Genomic DNA, 20758 nt, shown 5'->3' with positions numbered 1-20758 from the left:
CCCGCCCAGCTCCCCCGGAGACCCCGAGCGCGAGTGTAGCCCCGCCCCTTCCCTCGCCTGGCCCGGCGCCCTCAGTGTCCCGGGTGCTCCTGGCCCGACATGCCGCCTGACTGCCTGTCATCGGAGGGCGAGCGGCGCTGCCGGCGGCTGCTGGCAGGGGCCACTGCGCGGCTCCGCGCGCGGCCCGCGGCGGCCGCGGTGCTGGTGCCGCTGTGCTCGGTGCGCGGGGCCCCAGCGCTGCTCTACACGCTGCGGTCCAGCCGCCTGGCCGGAAGGCACAAGGGTGACGTCAGGTACACCGCCGGGAGCTCCTCGCTCTTCTGGGAGGAGGCCGCCGAATCCCGGAGATCGCAGGGACCCGAGCAAGGCGCTTCGCCTGTCCGAGCCTGAGTTTCCGCCTCTGTGAAATGGGTTCGGGGCGAGGCGCGCCCCGAGTCTGGTGCCCTGGGATCCCCAGCTCGGACCCCACGCCGGACCCCTCGAAGCGCGTCCCGCACCGCCTCAGGCCGGGGACACGTCTTGGAGCTGTGTCCGCGTTTCTGAAAAGGCAGGACCCTGCCCCCTGCCGGCGACTCTGGGGAGATTCCGGTCCTGGAGCTGAGGACGCTTGCGGGTCGGGGGCGCTGCCTGGCTTCCCGCCCTGATCCCGCCCCCGTCCCCGTCCGGAATTAGGGACACGCTAGGGTCATAGCGCCACTAGGGCCACCGGAAGCAAAATTTGCGTGTGTGAGGCCCAGCGCCTCCCCCTTCCCCCTATCGTTGAGGGAGGTAAACTGAACCTGGAGAGGTCCTGTGGCTTGCCGGAGGCCTCACTGCAAACTAGGGGCAGAGACGAAAGATGCTTAGGTGGGTCATCAGCTCTCTGCCACACCTGTCACCCTCACCCGCCACGGCCCCAACAGACCAAGGACCAGGCTGCCTGTGCTTGTTCAGTTTCCCAGGTGGCAAGTGTGACCGCACTGACCAGGACGTGGTACACACAGCCCTGAGGGAGACCCAAGAGGAGCTGGGCCTTACTGTGCCTGAGGAGCACGTGTGGGGCATCCTGCAGCCTGTATACGACCAGGTAAGGCTGCCAGGCCCTGAGGCCACCACCAGGGACAAGGACAGTGGTCCTGGCCTCTGGTGGAGCTCCAGACACCTGCCCGGCAGCCATGCTCCGTCCCCACACAGACTTTCAGGGAAATGTATCTTGGACCCTTTGGATGGGGGCTACTGAGGCTCAGGTCCTGGGCTGGAGGTGGCCCAGCTTGGTGGAGGAGGGTGGGGGAAGGTGTCCCAGGGGAGGCAGGGATTGAATGACAAGCAGGAGATTCCAGGGTAGTAAAAGTCAAAGAAGGTTATTCTAAGTAGAGGGAACCGTCTGTAAAAAGCCCAGAGGACTGCATGGCTCTAGTGAGTTTGAGCGGCCTGTGGTTAGCGTGGCAGGAGCGAGCTCAAGGGCAGGGGCCAGGATGCCAAGCTGGGAGTCTTCCTCTTGGGGCCCCCTCCCCAGCCCCAAAGCCCCGCCAAGGCCACGCCTCCCCTGACTGCCTGCTCTCTTCCTGCCCCAGCAAAAGACCACCGTGGTGCCCGTGCTGGCCAGTGTGGGCCCACTGGATCCCCAGAGTCTCAGGCCCAACCCCGAGGAGGTGAGTGTGTGTGGGGGCGGGGGGGGGGGGCTGGGGGCAGCCTGTTCCAACCAGGCTGCAGCAGCAAGTCCCCGTCCACCCTCCCCCTGCCTCCTGCCCACAGGTGGACGAGGTGTTTGCACTACCCCTGGCCCACCTGCTGCAGGCACAGAACCAAGGCTATACCCACTTCTGCCAGCATGGCCGCTTCTGCTACACACTGCCCGTCTTCCTGCACGGGCCACACCGTGTCTGGGGTCTCACGGCCATCATCACAGAGTTCACCCTGCAGCTGCTGGCACCCGGTGCCTACCAGCCCCGCCTGGCCCTCCCTGGGAGGCCCACGGGCTGAAGGCCTGGCCGTAAGCAGCATCCTTCCTTCAGCTTGCTAGGCCCGCTCCCTTCCCAGACTGAATAAAGAGCCTTTACCAATTGTGTGCCAACTGCCTCTTGTGCACTGGGGCCCTGACCTTGGGCAGACCCTTTGGGAGAGCTGGCCTCCTGGCTGGGGTGCCTCTGTCCAATCACAGCGTTCCCCACTGACCAGCGGGCACTTACAGTGAGTGCTTTCTGCGTCTGGGCACTTGGCCCTTACCACAGCCCCAGGGTGGGCCAGTGCTGGCCCTGGCTGGTGAGACTGGGGCTCAGAGAGAAGAGACACCTTGCCCAAGGTCACCCCAAGCTATGGTTGGAGCCAAGCTGTCCCTGACTTCAGAGCCCAGACGCAGCCACTCCCCTGCAGCTCGTGTTCTCTCCTGTGTCTAGCTGTCCCCATGCCAGGCTGCAGAAATCCAAAGAGGAGCCCTGTGTTACTATAAAGTTCCAATATGTCCAGCTTCTGCCACACATCAGGTACTGTGCTGGGGCAGTATCTTCGGACCAGCCAGATGCCACCCTGCCCTCTGGGGGGTGACTCAGTCCAGGGAAGACCTCAGAGCAGGCCACACAGATAATCATGTGATTGTACATTAATTACTCACAGCTAATAGTGGAATTATGCATCGATTATGTAGACCAGAGAGGGCCAGAGAGGGGGGTAAAGCCATCTGACCTCGTCATGGTGGACTGGGCAATATTAGCCAGGACACGTGATAGGAAACTCCCCACACTAGCTGACTTTGCCAAAAGAGGAATGGGAATAAACTCGAAATGGACCAGCTTCAGGCATGGCTGGATCCAGGGGCTCAAGGGCTCTCTCTCTCTCTCTCTCTCTCTCTCTCTCTCTCACTGTGCTTTCTATTGTGTTGGCCTCACTTTTAGAGAATCTCTACTCTGCAGGGATGAGGAGAGGGCAATAGCTCTCGAGTGGCATGGGAAATGGCATCCCATCAACAGAAAACAGAGCTTCTGTCTCTGGCTGTCCGACCCAGAATTATACTTCGTTGGGCCTCCCTGAGCCTGCGGCGTGGCCTGCTGTATTTGGAATTCACTGGTCGGCAGGAGCTGGGGACACAGGCCTGGGGACAAGGGTGAGCCTCCCAGACTGAGACTATCGAAAAGGCGGTCCCCGAGGGACTGCTGGGAAGAGAGAGATGGGAAGGTTGAACAGGTAAAGACCAGCGAGTTTCCCCTACAGAGTGACCTTGAAACCAAAGGTGAGCAAGAGCAGGCCGCATCAGAGGGCAAGGGGGGGACGTCGGGGCAGAAGGAGCGGCAGGTGCACAAAGTTTGGGGTGTTGGAGGAAACAATGAGCAATGCGGAGAGCGGGGGAGGGGCCCGGACTCTCAGGGGCCGCCATGGGGTGCCAAGGGGACATGTCTCAGTGTGGGTTAGGATTTTGTTCCAGGCCAGGAAAGAGGGGAGAGGTGTGAAGCGACATGATTCATGTTTTCAAAAGCTTGAGCCGCAAGAGGACCAGACTGGGGGTGCCCTCCTCCTCCTCGGGGTCCCCTGCCTGGGCCCCCTCCCCACTCCGCACCTCCCAAAGTGTCTCCCACACCGCTACCCACCCCTACCCACACCTCCCGCCTCACCTCTCCCTTCCTTCACACGCCCCCCCCCATTGCCCCTCACACTTCACACGCCTTGCGTCGCCTCTGGCCCTCCAGTCTCCTCAGATGGGAGCAGGGCGCGTGATGGTGGTAAAAATAACTGATGGTGTGAACGGGGGACGAGGGAGGAGGGAGGCCGGGCCCCAAGGGACCCTTGGAGTTGAGGGCAGAGAGGTGCCAGTCTCCTGAGCCCCAGAGATGGGTTCTGACCCCGCCCCTTCCCCCTCCCTCACCGGTTCTGGGAGGCCCTTTGCTCACAGTCTTGCTCTCTAGGGTCATCTCCATCCGGCTTATACCCGGCGAACCACACCGGGTGGAGGAGCTCACGGAGCGGTGAGTAGCCCAGCCGGCCTGACTGCAAGCACACGGGGGTCCTCCTTCAGCCCGGAGCGCCCCCCTTCTCCCCCATTCCACCTACTCTGACCCTGCATTCTGTCCTCAGGTCCTGGCCGCCACCCGAGATCCCCCTCTGCGCCCTCAGGGATGCCTCTTCACCCTGGCTCCTTGGCCCGCTGCCTCCCCCCTGTCCCCAGTCCGTGGGGGCTTCTCTGAGTCCCCGCCCCTGTGTCCAAGCCCCCATGGCGGCAGGCAGTGCGGCAGGGAGCCGGGGCCGGCCGCAGCGGGTGAGCATGCAGGAGCACATGGCCATCAACGTGAGCCCCGGCCCCATCCGGCCCATCCACCTCATTTCCGACTATTTCCCACACTTCTACCCCTTCGCTAAGCACACCCTGCGCACCCCAGACCCACACCCTGCAGTGACCCCTGCACCCCAGCAGCAGGCGGAGCCAGAGCCAGAGGGAGATTCAGATGACAGCAGTGAGTGGGGACAGGGGACAAGGGGAGCACTCCTGGCCCGGCCCAGCCAGGGCGGGGTTTGGGGCATCCCAGGCATCCGACCAGGGATGGGTAGGGCGACGGGCTGGGCAGGGGGTGAGGCGGGAGCTGACCCTGCCTACCGCCTCCTGTTAGCTGCCCTGGGCACCCTCGAGTTCACACTGCTCTTCGATGCGGACAACAGCGCCCTGCACTGCACGGCTCACCGAGCCAAGGTGAGGATGCGGGCAAGGGTCTGTGGGCGCAGGGCCTGGGCCACAGACCTGCCCCGCATTCACTGCCTCTTCTCAGGGTCTCAAGCCACCAGCCTCAGGCTCTGTGGACACCTACGTCAAAGCCAATCTGCTGCCAGGAGCCAGCAAGGTGAGGGCAAGACCCAGGCCCCTACTGATGCTTCCTGGCCGCACCCCAGCCTGGAACACCCCCCGGGTCCTGCCGTAGCCCCCCCCTCCCCCAAAGCCTGGCCATCAGGCATGGAGCTCCCCGTTGTTGGGATGTGCGACTGGGGACCCGCCAGGGAGGTGAGCCAGGGTGGGGCCCTGGGGCCCAAGGACGTCCTCATCCACCCTCCCTGGCCCCCAGGCCAGCCAGCTGCGGACCCGCACGGTTCGGGGCACAAGGGGGCCCGTCTGGGAGGAGACCCTCACCTATCACGGCTTCACCCGCCAGGATGCTGGGCGAAAGACGCTGCGGTGAGGACCCGGCTGGGCCTGGATTGCAAGGGGGCAGGGCTGAGGTGGGAGGGGCAGGGGGCTTGCTTGGCCCGGTTTGACCTGGGCGGCCAGCAGGCTGTGTGTGTGTGAGGACCCACGGCTGCGGCGACGGCGGCGGGCGCCCCCCCTGGGGGAGCTGCGGGTGCCCCTGAGGAAGCTGGTGCCCAACCGAGCCAGGAGCTTCGATGTGTGTCTGGAGAAGCGGAAGCTGGTGAGTGGGGCTGACACAGCCTGGCGTGGGGATCAGGATCCTGGGGGCGGGGAAGCTGGAGAGGGGCGGAGCGAGGAGGGAGACCCCGGGCAGTGTCTGGCGAAGGTGACCAAGCTCTCTGCTCCTTCAGACCAAGAGGCCCAAGAGCCTGGACACCGCCCGTGGCATGTCCCTGTATGAGGAGGTGAGTAGGACAGTGGGACCAAGCAGGGACTGGGGGGCAGGCCTGGGGGCCCAGGCTGAAGTGCATCGGGCAGGGCCTGAGGTGGGCTGAGGGTGGGCTTGGGGACACTGAGGCCGTCCCTCTCATAGGCCCTAGCACTCGTAGCCCCGGGGAAGAGCCGGGTCCCAGTGGCTGGGTGGGGGGTGTGTAGGGGGGTGGGGGGTGGGAGGAGGGCAACTCCCCCACCAGGGCAGCCCAGAGCAACTATTGGGCACGGGGACAGTCAAGGCCCTTAGGGGGCAGAGATGAAGCCCGGCTTGAAGCAGAGGCTGAAAGTGGTGGGACCCATCCGGAGCCCAAGTTGGGAGGGCAGGTCAAGGTGCAGGAGAGAATGGACAGCAGGATAGGGCATTGTGGGTGCCACTCCTGGACCCTGAGCCCTAGATAGGCCCTTGCCAGCAGGCAGAGGTGACTGCGGGGGCCCCGTGCCAATGACCGCAGCCCTGGTGCCAGGCCCTCCCTGGCTCGCCTCGGACGCAAGAGCCAGGTGCTGCTGCCCTGCCCCCTAGTGGAGCCGCAAGTTGCTGCACCTGCCAATTAGCCAAGGCCAGCCTGGCAAGTCCTACCCAGGTGGGGCAGGCACCCTGAGACGGGCACTTCCTGTCGCAGACCCCACGCAGGGCGGCACCACTGCACACGGCACAGCCCTGCACACAACCCTCCGTTCAGTACGGGAGCACATTCTTCCTGGCATCCTCCCAAGCCCTTTGCAAGCACCAGGGGCTGAGGGTGGCTAAGGACACTCAGAATCTGGTCCCCTGGGTGGTGGGAGAAGAGGGCAGGTTTTGTAGCTTTAGTGACCTGTGTGTCACCAGGTAGAGAACAGCCTCTCAGAGCTGTTTCTGTGACACAGGGAGGGTGGCGATGGGCACTCAGTGAGAGGCCATTCGGGAAGCTCCTCACGTGTTTGTGGCCTTGGTCACCAGCACCCTTCCCCTCCATGATGAGGAGGCACTGAGCTGACCAGTCACATGGCCTGAGCAAGCCCCTCCCCTTCTCAGACCCTGGTGGGTAGAGCTGACCGGAAAGTTCCCTTCCAGGGCACCGGTCCAGTGACTGTTTTTGGAAAGTCGTGACATTACACTGTTGGTCCCGATTTCTGTGCAGCGAGCTGGGGCGGTCACATCCGGGCTAACACTGGCTGGGGGGCGGGCAGGCTGTGGGACGCGGCTGGCTGACCACGGCCTACCCCCGCAGGAGGAGTCGGAGGCGGCAGGGGACGAACGCGGGCGCATCCTGCTGTCACTGTGCTACAGCTCTGGGCAGGGCGGCCTGCTGGTGGGGGTGCTGCGCTGCGCCCACCTCGCCCCCATGGACGCCAATGGCTATTCGGACCCCTTCGTCCGCCTGTGAGTGTAGAAGGGTGGACGGGTAGGTGGGCAGTGGGGGCGCACGCCAGAGCCCCTCTCCAGGCCCGTCCCCAACCTGACCCCATCCTCCCCAACCAGCTTCCTGCATCCAAATGTGGGGAAGAGGTCTAAATACAAGACCAGTGTTCGGAAGAAGACCCTGAACCCTGAGTTCAATGAGGTAGAGGCCAGGGGCCCGCGGAGGCCGCCCTAGCTGCCCTGGGGCTGGGGAGGTCGGCATCCGCCTCAGTCAGCAGGCGCAGGTCCCGCCTAACCTGGGCCACTCGCCTGCCTGGGCCTGTTCCTGAGCCTGTAAAGGACCCGAGCCCCCCTCCCCTGCAGGAATTCTTCTATGCAGGCCCAAGGGAGGAGCTGGCCCAGAAGACGCTGTTGGTGTCTGTATGGGACTATGACCTGGGCACAGCTGACGACTTCATTGGTGAGAATGCAGGGGAGCGGGGTGGCGGGCGGCAGTGGGTTCCCACGTGGCTCCTGACCTCTGTTCCCCAACCCAGGCGGGGTGCAGCTGAGTAGCCACGCCAGCGGGGAACGCCAGCGGCACTGGTGCGAGTGCCTGGGCCTCAGTGACTGCCGACTGGAGCTGTGGCACCCGCTGGACGGTGCGCCCCTCCAGCTCAGCGACTAGAAGGGGTGTCCCGCCTGGCCCTGCTCACACCCAAGCGGACCCACACAGCTGGGAGGCCCTGCAGCCGCCTCACCCACCGTGCCCAGCCCGCGTCAAATCGTCTGCTCCCTTACCCCTCCTTTCAAATTCACCCCGCTGCCAATCATGGAGAATAAACTTCCCAACCAGACCAGACAGAGCCTCTTCTTTCTTCTCGTTGCTCGTGGCCTCACAGGGCACACGGGGCCCTGTTCTCCTTGCTCCCATCCTGCAGACACCCCCAGGGGGCCAGGCCTGGACCCCAGGCCACTGCTTTCCCCTCCTCACACTGGGAAAGCGCCGTCCCCACCCCTGCTATCTGCACTGAGGGACGGGTGCTCATGATGGTCTAGGACAGACTGACCCACGGGAAGCCAAGTTGTGGATTCATGACGTGACCTTGAGCTGACCTGTCCTCCCCCCGAGACCCGCACGGGGTGTGGGAGGCCTCTGTCTCTGGGAAACAGACCTCCCTGAGTGGCGGGCGGCAGCGGCAGAATGAAGAGAGAAGCAAGCAGGAGAGTGGGCATCAGTTGTTTATTGTCCAGCCACCTGGACAGACGGACATCAGCCCAGGCCAGTGGGATCAGGAGGCAGCCTGCCTGGCCTGGTGCTGCTGGGCAAACCTCTGCATCCGCTCTTCAAGCTCTGGCCGGAAGTGGCGGATCAGGCCCTGCGGGTGAGTAGCAGACACCGTGTGAAGCAGAGGGGAAAACCCCAACACCCTAGGCTCTCAGCGCCCCCACCCTAGTGCCCGCAGCAGGGCGGGGAGTACCTGCACAGGCCAGGCGGCCCCGTCACCCAGGGCACAGATGGTATGGCCCTCGATCTGCTTGCTGATCTCCCAGAGGGAGTCGATCTCGGCCGGCCGGGCGTCCCCCTTCACAAAGCGGGCCATCACCTTGTTCATCCAATCCACACCTGCAGCCGTGGCAGCAAGAGAGGGCCTGATGACCCCGGCCGGGGTGCGGGGAACCGCACTCGAGGGGTGCAGGCCACGGAGAGGGTGGGGCCGAGAGAAGCTAGAGCAGGCTGGGAAGCAGCAGCTGTACTGACCCAGGCCCAGGGTGAGCCACAGAGAAAGCCTCCCGCCCGCCCAGGGTGCTTACCCTCACGGCACGGGGTACACTGGCCACAGCTCTCATGCTTATAGAACTCAATAAGGCGGGCGATAGCTTTCACAACATCCGTCTGGGGGGGACAAGAGACAGTGAGGGCCAGAGCCTCAGCACCCCCAGCAGCATCCCCCCCCCAATGGATTCCAGCAGCATTCTGGCCACCTCCTCCACCGTCCCTGGGCATCCGGCACTGGCCAGACCCTAACAGGCATTCTCTCTAGGGGAATCCTCTCCTCTCCCACTTGGCTGTGGCTCAGGTCACATGAGCTGGGGTCCAAGAGCTGGAAAGAGTCCTCAGGAAGCCCAGGGAGGGGCGCTGCCCGGGTGGACACAAGGCAGGGACTGGGTGGGGAGCGTGGGCGGCCCTTACCGAGCGGTCCATGACGATGACGGCGGCCGTGCCCAGGCCCGTCTGAGCCTGCACCAGCGCGTCAAAGTCCATCAGCACCGTCTCACACACAGACTTGGGGATCAGAGGTGTGGATGAGCCACCGGGGATCACAGCAAGGAGGTTGTCCCAGCCACCTGTGACACCCCCTGGGACCCCAGTCCACCCCCAAAAGGATGGATGGTCAGGGCTGGGACCGCCGCCCCTGACTCGCCCTGAGCCCAGGACCTGTGTCGGCCCGTGCCCAGCCAGCGCCCTGGCTCTCTTCATGCCGCCCCGCCTGCCCCCAGCCCTGGCTGTTCCCAAACCTCACCGGCATGCTTTTCGATCAGCTCCTTCAGTGGCACGGACATCTCCTCCTCCACAGTGCAAGGGTGGTTGACGTGGCCAGAGATATTGAACAGTTTGGTGCCTGAGTTGCGCTCACGACCAAAGCTGGCAAACCATGCACCACCACGGCGGCAGATGGTGGGGGACACAGCCACCGTCTCCACGTTGGCCACGGTCGTGGGGCAGCCGAACACTCCTGTAGAGGAACGGGGTGAGAGGCCGGTGGCTGCCGGAGGGTGGGGGCAGGGTGGATCAGGGTTCCCGCAGTGGGGTCTGTCCCAGGGTCCTGCTCTGTGGCACAGCCCCCCCTTACCCTTTGGTCATTCCCCCCCCCACTGAACCCCAAAGTCTAGCAGGTGCTGCACTGCCTTTTTGCTCCTCTACTCTTAGTCCCTGGGGGGCCAGGGAGGACCTGGGAGCTGGGACAGGTTAGGGACTACAGATGGGCCCTATGTTGTCACCGCCCTACTCTGCATCTGGCCCCCTGTCCAGGACGAACTCAGAAATCCCCCAAGAATGACCAGTGAGGACCTGAAGCCAGATGAGATTCCACAGGACGAAGCACCAGGCCCAGGACCAGGCGGGGTCTTACCCACATCAGCAGGGAAGGGCGGCTTCAGGCGGGGCTTGCCCTGCTTGCCCTCGATGGACTCGATGAGCGCCGTCTCCTCCCCGCAGATGTAGGCCCCGGCACCGCGCACAACGAACACGTCAAAATCATAGCCGGAGCCACAGGCGTTCTTCCCGATCAGACCAGCCTCATAGGCCTCTCGGATGGCCACCTGCAGGAGGGGACAGTGAGGGTGCGTCCCCCGGCCTGGGAGCACTGTGGGGGGAGGGGTACGGCCCGGGGAGCCCATGTTCACCAAGGCCCAGGGGAAAAGCTCCCTTTGGACGTAAGTAGAGGATGCTCCAGGAGAGGGGTGGGCATTTTCACCACGTGTGCGCTACTTCTGTAATCACGACATTTAACAAATTCTTCAACTATATCTTTTTTTAAAAGAATGCCTGAGGAAACAATGAACATTTTAATAAGCACTTTCTTACAGGCAGCAGATCTGTGGGAGATTTTTCTGGGTGTTGTGTGTGCGTGCAGCTTCTTGTCTTTACGATGAGCAGGTACTACTTCTACAGGAAAGGAAAAGACCCTACAGGTTTGTTTTTAAATACGGTGCAGTAACACTTATACACAATGCTACTGTGTGCCCGGTGCCGTCCCTGGTGCTGTCCCCGTGTCCCTTGTCGCTGCTCTAGAGGAGCCTAATAGAAAGGTGTGAGACTCTGGCCCTGGACCAGTCACCACAGGTGTCACTGAGCTGTGAACTGCTGAAATGAGCCCCCGCCCCTTCTGCAGGAACATGCCTGCCAGCCCACCCCTGTCCCAGGAGTCCTGGAGCCCGGAAAGCCCCCCGAGCTGAGGCTCTGGAACATATCGAGAGAGTGCAGAGGAGGCTCTGGGGCCCACGTCCCATTAACAGTGCAAGCAGCAGGGGTAACTCCTCTTCCAGGGGAGCCCCAAACAGGTCAGGTGCTAACACCTAAGCACCGTGCCAGTACACAGGCATGTGAGTGCGCGCCGGTCACCCTCCCCTCTGCTGAGGCTCCTCCCCTCTCCCACCTGCAGGTTGGAGGCCTCGTTGTAGAATTCCCCTCGGATGTAGATGTAGGCAGCACGCGCACCCATGGCCCGGCCCCCAACGAGGCAGCCTTCCACCAGCTTGTGGGGATCATGGCGCATGATCTCCCGGTCCTTGCAGGTGCCCGGCTCCCCTTCATCCGCGTTCACGACGAGATACTTGGGCCTGTAGATTCCAGCAGATCCGTGAGGCCCCAGGACCGCCAGGGCTGGGCCTTCCACTACATGCCACCCCACTCCACCCAAGGAAGCCTCAGAGATGTCTCCTCCGGGAGCCAATCCCTCCCTGTTCTCCCAACGTATTCCTAGCGGCTCTGCTTGCTCACCAATGACATCGAGCTCACTGCCTATTATGTCTTTGGGTGACTGTGACCACAGGAAAGACCTTTGTTCAGCTCAGTCCAAACGTCTCCTTGTGCTTTCCTAAGAGCCCAAATTCTGCTCTTGGTCACAAAGAGCCTTCCTGAACCTCTACCATATCTCTGGGGTCAAAAGGAGATGAAGTAGCTGATATTTAAAATTTGCTTTCTTTTTTTTTAAATTTTAATGTGTGCTTACATTTAAGAGAGAGACACACACACAAAGTGTGAGCAAGGGAGGGGCAGAGAGATGGAGACAGAATCTGAAGCAGGTTCCAGGCTCTGAGCTGTCGGCACAGAGCCCGATGCAGGGCTCAAACCCACGAACTGTGAAATCATGACCAGAGCCGAAGTCGGACGCTCCACCCACTGAGCCACCCAGGCGCCCCTTATCATTTGCTTTCTATGGGCTGACCAATGTGAGGGGCAACTGCTATATGAACACTCTCTTTAATTCCCTGCACATTATAATATCCACTTACAAAAGAGAAATCTGAGGTTCAAAAAACGCAGGAGACTGCCCAAGGCTATACAATTAGAAGGAAGAATTGACCAATGAGTCTGCCGACGTCAAAATCCTATGTTGCTTCTGCTACCCCTCGAGCTTGCCCTGAGGAAGCCCGGAGAGAACAGAGTTGCACCTCCTTCAACTCTGGCGACGTTTCATTCACTCTTAGTTTCCCAGGAAAGAGCCCCGAGGCCCGGGGAAGCCACAGCCACCCCCAAGGTCTCTCCTGCAACCCCATCGCCACCTCCCCACACACACCTGCCATCTGAGGGCTTATTCATGAAGCTCCACTTGAGGCCAGTGGGGAAGCCAGCGCCGCCACGGCCCCGCAAGCCGGACGTCTTGACCTCACCCAGGATCCAGTCAGGCCCCTTCAGCAAGATCTCCTTTGTCTTGTACCAGTCACCTCGGCTCTGAGCACCTTTCAGCCTGGGCAGAGTGGGGAAGGCATTGAAGGCGAGGCCCTGCTCCAGGACCACCGCGTGAAGGGCACCATCTCACCTCCAGTCGTGGCGGCCGTACAGGTTGGTGAAGATCCGGTCTTCATCTTTCAGCGAGCCAAACGAGGTTTTCCTGGGTGCTGTCTGAGAACACAAACAGTCATGAAGGGCCAGGCCAGAAGTTACAGATTCTTGGGTCCCCACGATTAGACGGGGCGGGGTGAGGAGAGGGCGAGCGCCTACGCCTCAGAACCCTGCGTGGCATCACAGCTGCCGCCCCCACTTTAGTGAGCACTTCCTGCTCAGCCCGCATCAGGCTAGGCGCTTTCCATCCCAAACCCCATTTCATCCTCATAACCCTGAGACAAGAATGATTCCCTCCATTTTGCAGGGGAGGAAACTGAGGCTAAGGGTGAATAGAACTCATGGGAAGGCACACAGTCACAAGCTGATGAATCCCAACTCAGGTTTGTTTGTGGTCAGAGCCCATGCCTGAACCACGGCACATACGACCTCCCTGAGCCCCGGGAGAAGCGGCCGTTCGTTTGCCTGGCTGTCCTGAGGGGCCAAAATTTGGCCTGATCAGGACCTTATGTAACTAACTCTGCCGGAAACAAAACGTGTCTACTGATGCCAAGAAGCGTTTCACTGGGGCTGGGATGCAAAGCTGATGGGATAAAACTGATGAGAAGCGGGGTCTGGAATTCCACATGACCCGGTGGCGAGCCCCTCGGCTGAGAGCGAAGGGCACCTGGCTTGGACTCCTGTCCCCTTAAAAGGCATCACAGGGAGCAGAGCGTCAGGGGACGCACATCCTCTCCAAAGCCTTTCTAAAGCATCTGTAAAATGGGGCAGTGACACCATGAAGCTCCACAAAGCTAGGGCAAGGAAAGAATGAGACAGGGATGCTTCGCCACCTGCAAAAATTTCCATGGCGCCCGGCAGTTAAATAAGGCCGGCCAAGGAACCGGGGGGCTGGGGGAGGCGGCCTCCCACTGGGGACCGGTTCCCCTCTACGCCCAGGCCGGAGCGGCAACCTTCCTGCCTGGCTGGGGAAAGGAGGAGGGTTCTCTAGAAGGCACTATAGACCCAAGGGACAGCGCGCGCAGAGGGACTGCAGGGAGACCCGGCCCGCGGACACCCTTGGCCCGAGCCGGTCCGGGCCTCACCGTGTCGCCGCTGAAACGCACAGAAACCCGCGCAGGGAGCGACCTGCTGAGCAGCCGCCGTGCCGCCAGCATCGCGGGGCACGGCTCAGTCACCTCCCACTGTCACCTTCACGGTTCCGAGGCTGAGGCACCGGCGCGACCGAGGCGCCAGGCGGCGCACAGGAAAAACGTCACGCGCCCGGGCGCCGGCTGCGCGCCCAAGCTCCCCGGCGCCTCTCTCGCCCCGCCCTCGGCCGCACTTCCTCGTAGGAGGGCGGAGAGGCCGGAAGTGGCCTGTCTGGCGCAGAGGCTGCTGGGAGATGTAGTCCCGCCGGCCCTGGAGCCCGCCTTTTCCCTGTTGCAGGGTGGTGGTTACCCTCGCGCTCCTCTGCTCCGAATGTTAGCGTTCGCCTCCGGATCCCAGACTTTCAAACCCTAAGTAAACAGTCGTCGCGTGTCACCTTTTGCTAGGTTCTGGTGTTTGCTGCTTTCTGCGGGTTCTGCATTTAGCGTGCACTTGTATGCATGGGTGTATGGCGGGAGGAGGAGAAATCAGGCTGGTTGCAGCCCGACCGCGTTGTAATTACTTTGCCCTAGTCCAAGTCTGATCTCGCCCCGACCCCACTCTGTGCACCCCGGGGCTCGGGGAAGTATTGCTTATTAGCGGCAGGGAGCAGGGACAGCTCCAGAGCCAGGTAGGGGATAGTCGGTGGGGGTCTTAGGTTGGGGTGAGACCGAGAGGGTGGAGATGGTGGACATGGGCCGGTGAGTGGCACATTGTCTTGCCGGCAGTGCTGAGCTCCCCCAGCCGTTCCTTCCTCAGCCCCCCGTCAGTAGAGCTCGGTGCTTGGCACTCCTGCTCAAAATCTTGGGGTGGCCCCTACGTGCCTTCACAGTCAGGCCCTGGCCCAGCATTTAAGGACTCTGCCCCTTACCCGCAGGGTCATCAGGCCCAGACATCACGCCGGCACCCCCTGCCCAGGACCCCTTCTTCTTGGGACTTTAGGGCATTTATGTGGCTGTGCTTTCCTGCCCTGAGAGGTCGCTGTCCTTTATCTTCCCCCGAAGTCACAGAAGCCTGATTAACTCCGGTCTTCATCAGCTCCCAGGCACCCTTTGGCTCTGAGACCTTGCCCTGGTCCTGTGACAAGCATGTCCTTTTCGTTCTTTCCTTTCCAGCTCCTCTATTCTCTCTTACTGTTATCATCCTTTCTTGCCTCTCCTGCTGTTTAGAAACTCATTTGCCCTTATTTTCTCATATACTCCCCACAGCAGCCTTGGATAGAGTTAACGTTGTACGTGACAAAAACTGAGGCCCCTGGAGGTTTTATCTCTTGTCCATGGGCATGAGGGTGCCGAGTGGTAGAGCTGGAATCAGACGGAAGCCTTTCTTCCTTTCCAGAGTGCTCCCCCCCCCCCCAGCAAACGCACAGAACGACACGCGTGACACTCATTGCAGATGATAGTGGTGTTCCCAGTAAAGGTACCAAAGCGCCAGCACCTTGTCGGAGGTCTCACAGATGGGTAGGGCAGTACCAGGCCCAGGGCCCAGCAGTCCTGGCTCCCAGCCGGGGGGCCCCACTCCTGGACAAGGAAAGAGATTGCGCAGACAGAGCTGGGGATTACACAGCTAATCCCAGGCTCTGCGACCTGAGTCCATGGATCCCTCCGTATGGGGCGGGAGAAGGGGTGCAGGATGGAGCCAGACGGTGGATTCCTTCCTCATCCTTGTCTAACTGGGTCAAGGGAGCACAGGCCATGGGGAGAAGGTCGCCTGGGGATGCTGTGGATGGCAGGTGGCCGGGCGTGGGGTGATGAGAAACTGAGAGTGAGGGGCAGGGTCTCTTGTTCATCCGGCACCAGGCTCTGTGCCAAGCACTTGCCATGTGTCATCTCCTTAATCTTCCCACAACCCAGGGTGTAGGAATGATGAGACCCTGTTTTCAAAAGAAAGTATTAGCAACGCTGAGCGGCCCGCCTAAGACAGTGCAGCTGCCAGAACTGCTGACCTGAGATGCCCCCACTCAGTCCCCACCCATCCAGAGCACCTACTTGCCAGGCTCCCCTCAGTGTCCCTTCCCAGAAAGTCCTCCTCTGAGGCTCCCCAGGCCCCGGCTGTCCCTTCTCCCTCTGCACCTGTCCCGTCCTATGCCACTTTCCCCATCTGCCTCCGCTACCAGCCTCCAAACCAGAAGCCATTGCTGTGTTTGGCCAACTTTGCCTTCCAAGTGCCCCTTGTTCCTGTGCCCTCCTGCCCATCCCACGGCCATGACCGCGGTTGGCTTGCACCCGGAATTTTGCAAAGCTGCCTTGAGGTCTCCCAGCCTCGCGTCTCAGCCCCTCCTGTTCCTTCTCTGCATCGTGGGATGAGGGGGATTCAACCTCAGATCCGTGTCGCCTCTCCTTGGTCCTGAGACCACCAAGGGGTGGCTCCCCAGTGTCCTCAGGACAAAGCCCAAGCCCCCTGGCCTGGCGTTCAAGATCAAGTGCTGGCCTCTCCAGCTCCAGCTCGGATGGCTCTCCCCACCCAGAGGATCTCTCTGATTTCCACCAAGGATCCCTCTTCCTCCCATTCCTCCTCCTCCCGAGGAACCCTTTGAATGTCACCTCCAAGCGTCTCGAGTAACTTTTGCCACAGATCCAGTGTGAAAACAGCACAATCAGGGGCGCCTGGGTGGCTTAGTCGGTTAAGCGTCCGACTTTCGCTTAGGTCATGATCTCGCGGTTCGTGGGTTCGAGCCCCGCGTCGGGCTCTGTGCTGACTGCCAGCTCAGAGCCTGGAGCCTGTTTCAGTCTGTGACTCCCTCTCTCTCTGACCCTCCCCTGCTCACTCTGTCTCTCTCTCTCCTAGAAATAAATAAAAACATTAAAAATAATAATAAAAAAATAAATAAAAACTATGCACATTTTTTAATACAGGAATTTTATGTGATGTACTTTTTAAATAACATTTTCCCATTGGCTCTCGTTTGTGCACAGAGCACTATCAATTTGCCTTTGTTAGTGTTGATCTGGAGCCCTTAATGGACTCTCCTATTATATAAAAGTTTGTCCGGGGGCGCCTGGGTGGCTCGGTCGGTTAAGCGTCCAACTCTTGATCTCGGCTCAGGTTATGATCTCACGGTCGGTGAGTTCGAGCCTCATATCAGGTTCCGTGCTGACAATGCGGAGCCTGCTTGGGTTTCTCTCTCTCTCTCTCTGCCCCTCTCTGGGTTTTGCTCTCTCTGCTCTCACTCTCGCTCTTAAAATAAATAAATAAGCTTTAAAAAAAAAAGTCTCAGATAAAGCTGGAGCCTCAGATAAAGAGAAACTGTCTAAGCTTTTCTCTGATATTTGAATTGCATTCTTCTACCTAGAATGTCCTCTTCCCCAATTGCAGGGATCTTTCATGACACCTGCCTGCAGGCAGACGAATGACCTTTAACATCCAAGTGGCTTATTAACAAACAAAGAATATGTCCAGGCTATAAAATTTTAATTGCCCTCCCAGATCTGGGCGTGGCTTGGTTTGTTGCCCAGAGGCACCTTGGAAATAGGCTTCTGGCCCATCAGACCGGAAGGGAAAACATCCAGAGGACTCTGGCCCATTTATTATCTTAAGGCAACGCCTAAGTGTGACAATTGTCATTGTACCCTGTAAGTATGAGGCTTGCCCAGGCTCTTGGTAAAGCCCTTGATCATATTAAGGAAACTCCTTTCTAAGGCATGGTTTTATCATGAATGGGGCGCTCAGTTTCATTGAATACTTCTACATCTCAGATGTCATATTGTTTTTCTTCTTAATTACATCAATCTTTTTTTTTGTCGTCGGTTAAACTATGGTTGACCGAAAGGGGTGGTGGAGTGAGGCAGCTAGGAGAGTAGATTGAAGCCAGTTGGGACTAAATCTTAGCTCTGGTGTCTACCAGCTGTGTGGCACTGGACAAGTTGCTTGACATCTCTGTACCTCATAGTATCATTGTGATGATTGCATGTTCTAATCTCTGAAAGCCTTACAACAGGGCCTGGCACACAGTGCTCTGTATTTGCTGTTTTCCTTTTTTATTATTCCAGGGATAGACCTTTGGTCATGCATACTATTCTTTCATTGTAATGCTGGCTTGGTTTCTACATCTGTGTTCATAAATGAGGGAGGCCTATAGCTACATTCTCTTCAGGGAATTTTGTCCAGTTCTCTTAGAAGTGGATCACTTTCAGTGCCCCTTGGGTGGCTCAGTCAGTTAAGCATCAGACTTCAGCTCAGGTCATGATGTCAAGGTTCCTGAGTTTGAGCCCCCCTCCCCCCCCCCCATGTCAGGCTCTGTGCTGACACCTTGGAGCCTGGAGCCTGCTTCAGATTCTGTGTCTCCCTCTTTCTCTGCCCCTCCCTGCTAGCTCTCTCTCTCTCTCTCTCAAGAATAAATAAACATTAAAAATAAAACCATCTAATTAAAATCCGTTTTGTTTTCTTTTAACCCAGTTTGACCCATTTACATTTATTGGTATTACCATTATGTTGTGTTTTCTATTTAGCATTCTTTCCCATTCTTTCTTTTTCCCCTCTCTTTTCTGGTCTTCTGTTGAATTAACTGAGTTTTCTTTGTGCTGTTTCCTTTTCCACTGTTGTTTTGGAAGTTACGCATTTTGTTTCTATTCTTAGTACTTCCTCTAACATTTTTAACCGTCATACATAAATTTCTTTCTCAGGAAATGCTAATTAATATGTCTATCCTCCTGCTGAATGTGAAACTATAAATCAAAAAGAGAGTCTACTGCTTCCCTCTGTACTTCTTCCCTCCCCAATCCTGTCCTTCTGTTTTCTGGGTTGACCCCACTTATGACCTGGCATTGCTGGTCCCCTGCCTCGTGCTGCTGGCCTCAGGCACGGGGACCTCTCAGCTTTGTTTCCCAGGGCTGCGTTCTGACGGAGGACCTGGCCCACGCCCTGTGCGCTCAGCCTGGCTGTGTTCCTGCTTCCTGCCTCAGATGCAGGCCTTCCCACCCGGGGCTATGGGTTTCTTCCAGTTCATTTGTTGTTTTTGTTGCTTTTCCTTCAGAGGTTTATTTCAAGCCTACCCAGAATTCCCTTTTCGTATCTGTGTGGCATTTAACGATGAACATTTTTTTCTTCTCTGACTTGAACGTGTTTCAGAAGGACAGGGTGGGTTTCAGGTTGTAGTCTGCTCTCTTGACCTGGAAATCTCCCTATTTTTTCCCATTCATCTAAACTTTATTATTTTTTTTTTAATTTTTAATGTTTATGTTTGAGAGAGAGAGAGAGAGAGACAGAGCGTGGAGCGGGGGAAGGAGGCACAGAATCCGAAGCAGGCTCCAGGTTCCGAGCTGTCAGCACAGAGCCCGACACGGGGCTCGAACCCATGAACCGTGAGATCATGACCTGAGCCGAAGTGAGACGCTTAACCGACTGAGCCACCCATTTACACTTTAGAAAGTGGAGTTGATTCGTTGCGGCTGGGAAGGCACACAGGACAAGGCAAATGCATTTGAGGCAAGCAGCACAGTCAAGGATGCATCTAACTAGGCCTCCCTCCCTGCGCCCCTGCGTGGGATGCTGCACACATACTCTGTCGACTCGACTCCTGGTGTGAGAGCCACTCCCTGTCAGCCCGCCAGTGTCAGGGCCCCTGTTTGGCTTCTCCGGGTTCCGAAGCACGGGACAGTGTCTGCAGCCTCCACCACAGAGGACCCGTCAGGTCTCAGCTGGGCACAGGTCCCAAGCCCCAGGACAAGCCCGCCCACCCTGGCCCCTCCGTGGCCACGCCCACGTTCGGATGCCCAGCAGACGGGGTCTAGGAACGTGGGACACCTCCATGTTGGTCCTTTGCCCATCTCCACGTCATCCCTCGGAGTCCTGTCTACGGCCGCTTTGTCCCCTCACACAAAAGCTCGTCTCTGTTCTGCCCAGTGTGGCCCTTGATGGCTATTTGGGGTGACAGACACCAGGAAGAGTTCACACACTCCATAACTAATCCTGAGCTTTTAGAAACATGAGACTCGTCTCCCCCATCCCTCAAGGGTTCGGTTTTTAGACATGCCCTATCTTGTTAATCAGCAAAAAGAAAAGAGAAAAACTTGCTTGGGGTTTATTATTGGAAACAGGTTGAAGTGTTCATCTTCTGTTACATGTTCTTCCTGCCCCCGTGACCACTGTGCTCCTCACAAGAACTATTTCCTCCCAAAACATGAAACTCAAGGCCACAAAGGGGGGCGGGGGGAGGGCTCTGGTGCCTCAACAGGTCATGACACCATAGCCAGTATTTATGGTTTTCTTCCCTCTTCGTGAATCCCACACACCCTTTGCCTCCAGCAAGCACCCCAGCTGCTTGCAGGGCTTTAGCAGGTTGGGGGGACTTAATATCATAAAGATGTCATGTCTCTCCAAATTAACCTAGAAAGACACTTGAATTCCGATCAAAATCCCATCAAAGGGGCGCCTGGGTGGCTTAGTCGGTTAAGCGTCCGACTTTGGCTCAGGTCATGATCCCATGGTTCATGGGTCCAAGCCCCACGTCGGGCTCTGTGCTGACAGCTCAGAGCCTGGACCTGCTTCAGATTCTGTGTCTCCCTCTCTCACTGCCCCTCCCCTGCTCGTGCTGTCTCTCTCTGACTCTCAAAAATAAATAAAAAATTTTTAGGGGCTCCTGGGTGGCTCAATCGGTTGAGTGTCTGACTTCGGCTCAGGTCATGATCTCACGCTTCGTGGGTTCGAGCCCCGCATTGGGCTCTGTGCTGACAGCAAGCTCAGGGCCTGGAGCCTGCTTCTGATTGTGTCTCCCTCTCTCTCTGACCCTCCCCTGCTCATGCTCTCTCTCTCCCTCTCTCTCTCTCAGAAATAAATAAAACATTAAAAAAATTTTTTTTAATCCCATCAAAGCTTTTCATGGAACTGGGAAAACTGATGCTGAAACCTATACAGGAGAACACAAGGTCAAGAATGGTCAAGCCAATTTAGAAGAACAAGGTTTGGGGGAAGCTGCCTGACCAGACAGAAAGACTAATTATAAAGCTAGCATAATCGAGACAAGCAGATCAATGCTTCTGAACTATGGTGCTCCTTTATCACTATTTGCTAGAAGCTTCGCAGTTTTGGGTTGTGATTTCTTCTTTGTCATGAGACATTTTAAGAGAGATTTATAAATATAATATATAAATTAATATGCTATCTATAAGCATTATAGCATTGGTTTCCTGGTTTGTTATTTTTTTTTTATTGCTTTATAATGAGAGGCTGT

At 58.4% G+C, this 20758-nt stretch overlaps 3 protein-coding genes across 4 annotated transcripts; 2 read left to right on the top strand and 1 right to left on the bottom strand.

Annotated features, from left to right (window-relative positions):
• The first annotated feature begins 58 nt into the window (after positions 1-58).
• NUDT8 (nudix hydrolase 8) lies at positions 59-2446 on the top strand. Of its 2 annotated transcripts, XM_039235534.1 has the most exons (5): positions 59-293; positions 934-1066; positions 1554-1631; positions 1735-1972; positions 2376-2446. In XM_039235534.1, exons 1-4 carry the CDS (start codon positions 100-102, stop codon positions 1960-1962), a joined length of 633 nt encoding a protein of 210 aa, XP_039091465.1. In that variant the 5' UTR covers positions 59-99; the 3' UTR covers positions 1963-1972; positions 2376-2446. The 2 variants fall into 2 exon arrangements, with proteins under 2 accessions (XP_039091465.1, XP_039091464.1); XM_039235533.1 differs by lacking the exon at positions 2376-2446 and having other exon boundaries at positions 1735-2043.
• LOC120233946 (double C2-like domain-containing protein gamma) lies at positions 2390-7753 on the top strand. The gene is made up of 12 exons (XM_039235532.1): positions 2390-2462; positions 2871-3935; positions 4045-4421; positions 4575-4654; positions 4731-4802; positions 5022-5131; positions 5228-5363; positions 5494-5547; positions 6784-6935; positions 7035-7116; positions 7278-7374; positions 7451-7753. The coding sequence occupies exons 3-12, from the start codon at positions 4181-4183 to the stop codon at positions 7579-7581; spliced, it is 1155 nt and encodes a 384-aa protein (XP_039091463.1). The 5' UTR covers positions 2390-2462; positions 2871-3935; positions 4045-4180; the 3' UTR covers positions 7582-7753.
• A 365-nt stretch (positions 7754-8118) lies between these two features.
• Positions 8119-13717, bottom strand: NDUFV1 (NADH:ubiquinone oxidoreductase core subunit V1). The gene is made up of 10 exons (XM_039235531.1): positions 13548-13717; positions 12440-12522; positions 12197-12367; positions 11054-11237; positions 10028-10217; positions 9419-9631; positions 9088-9254; positions 8709-8790; positions 8375-8520; positions 8119-8272 (listed from the first exon to the last, which is right to left on the bottom strand). The coding sequence occupies exons 1-10, from the start codon at positions 13617-13619 to the stop codon at positions 8186-8188; spliced, it is 1395 nt and encodes a 464-aa protein (XP_039091462.1). The 5' UTR covers positions 13620-13717; the 3' UTR covers positions 8119-8185.
• Between the last annotated feature and the right edge of the window lie 7041 nt (positions 13718-20758).

This window comes from Hyaena hyaena, unplaced genomic scaffold (assembly GCF_003009895.1).
Source record: "Hyaena hyaena isolate Hyena2069 unplaced genomic scaffold, ASM300989v1 scaffold_98, whole genome shotgun sequence".
Lineage (NCBI taxonomy): Eukaryota > Metazoa > Chordata > Mammalia > Carnivora > Hyaenidae > Hyaena > Hyaena hyaena.
Note: the sequence above shows the minus strand (reverse complement) of the source record. Positions and strands in the feature narration are given on the sequence as shown.

What these genes read in the sequence shown, in the direction of transcription:
- NDUFV1 (XM_039235531.1), bottom strand. Translation starts at nt 13,619, where the DNA reads ATGCTGGCGGCACGGCGGCTGCTCAGCAGGTCGCTCCCTGCGCGGGTT. An exon ending in AATAAGCCCTCAGATGGCAG is followed by an intron (nt 11,238 to 12,196) that starts GTGTGTGTGGGG and finishes TGGAATCTACAG; the next exon opens with GCCCAAGTATCTCGTCGTGA. An exon ending in GGGCCGCCTGGCCTGTGCAG is followed by an intron (nt 8,273 to 8,374) that starts GTACTCCCCGCC and finishes ACTCACCCGCAG; the next exon opens with GGCCTGATCCGCCACTTCCG.
- NUDT8 (XM_039235534.1), top strand. Translation starts at nt 100, where the DNA reads ATGCCGCCTGACTGCCTGTCATCGGAGGGCGAGCGGCGCTGCCGGCGG. An exon ending in TGCAGCCTGTATACGACCAG is followed by an intron (nt 1,067 to 1,553) that starts GTAAGGCTGCCA and finishes TTCCTGCCCCAG; the next exon opens with CAAAAGACCACCGTGGTGCC. An exon ending in TCAGGCCCAACCCCGAGGAG is followed by an intron (nt 1,632 to 1,734) that starts GTGAGTGTGTGT and finishes TCCTGCCCACAG; the next exon opens with GTGGACGAGGTGTTTGCACT.
- LOC120233946 (XM_039235532.1), top strand. Translation starts at nt 4,181, where the DNA reads ATGGCGGCAGGCAGTGCGGCAGGGAGCCGGGGCCGGCCGCAGCGGGTG. An exon ending in TGCTGCCAGGAGCCAGCAAG is followed by an intron (nt 4,803 to 5,021) that starts GTGAGGGCAAGA and finishes CCTGGCCCCCAG; the next exon opens with GCCAGCCAGCTGCGGACCCG. An exon ending in GTCTGGAGAAGCGGAAGCTG is followed by an intron (nt 5,364 to 5,493) that starts GTGAGTGGGGCT and finishes CTGCTCCTTCAG; the next exon opens with ACCAAGAGGCCCAAGAGCCT.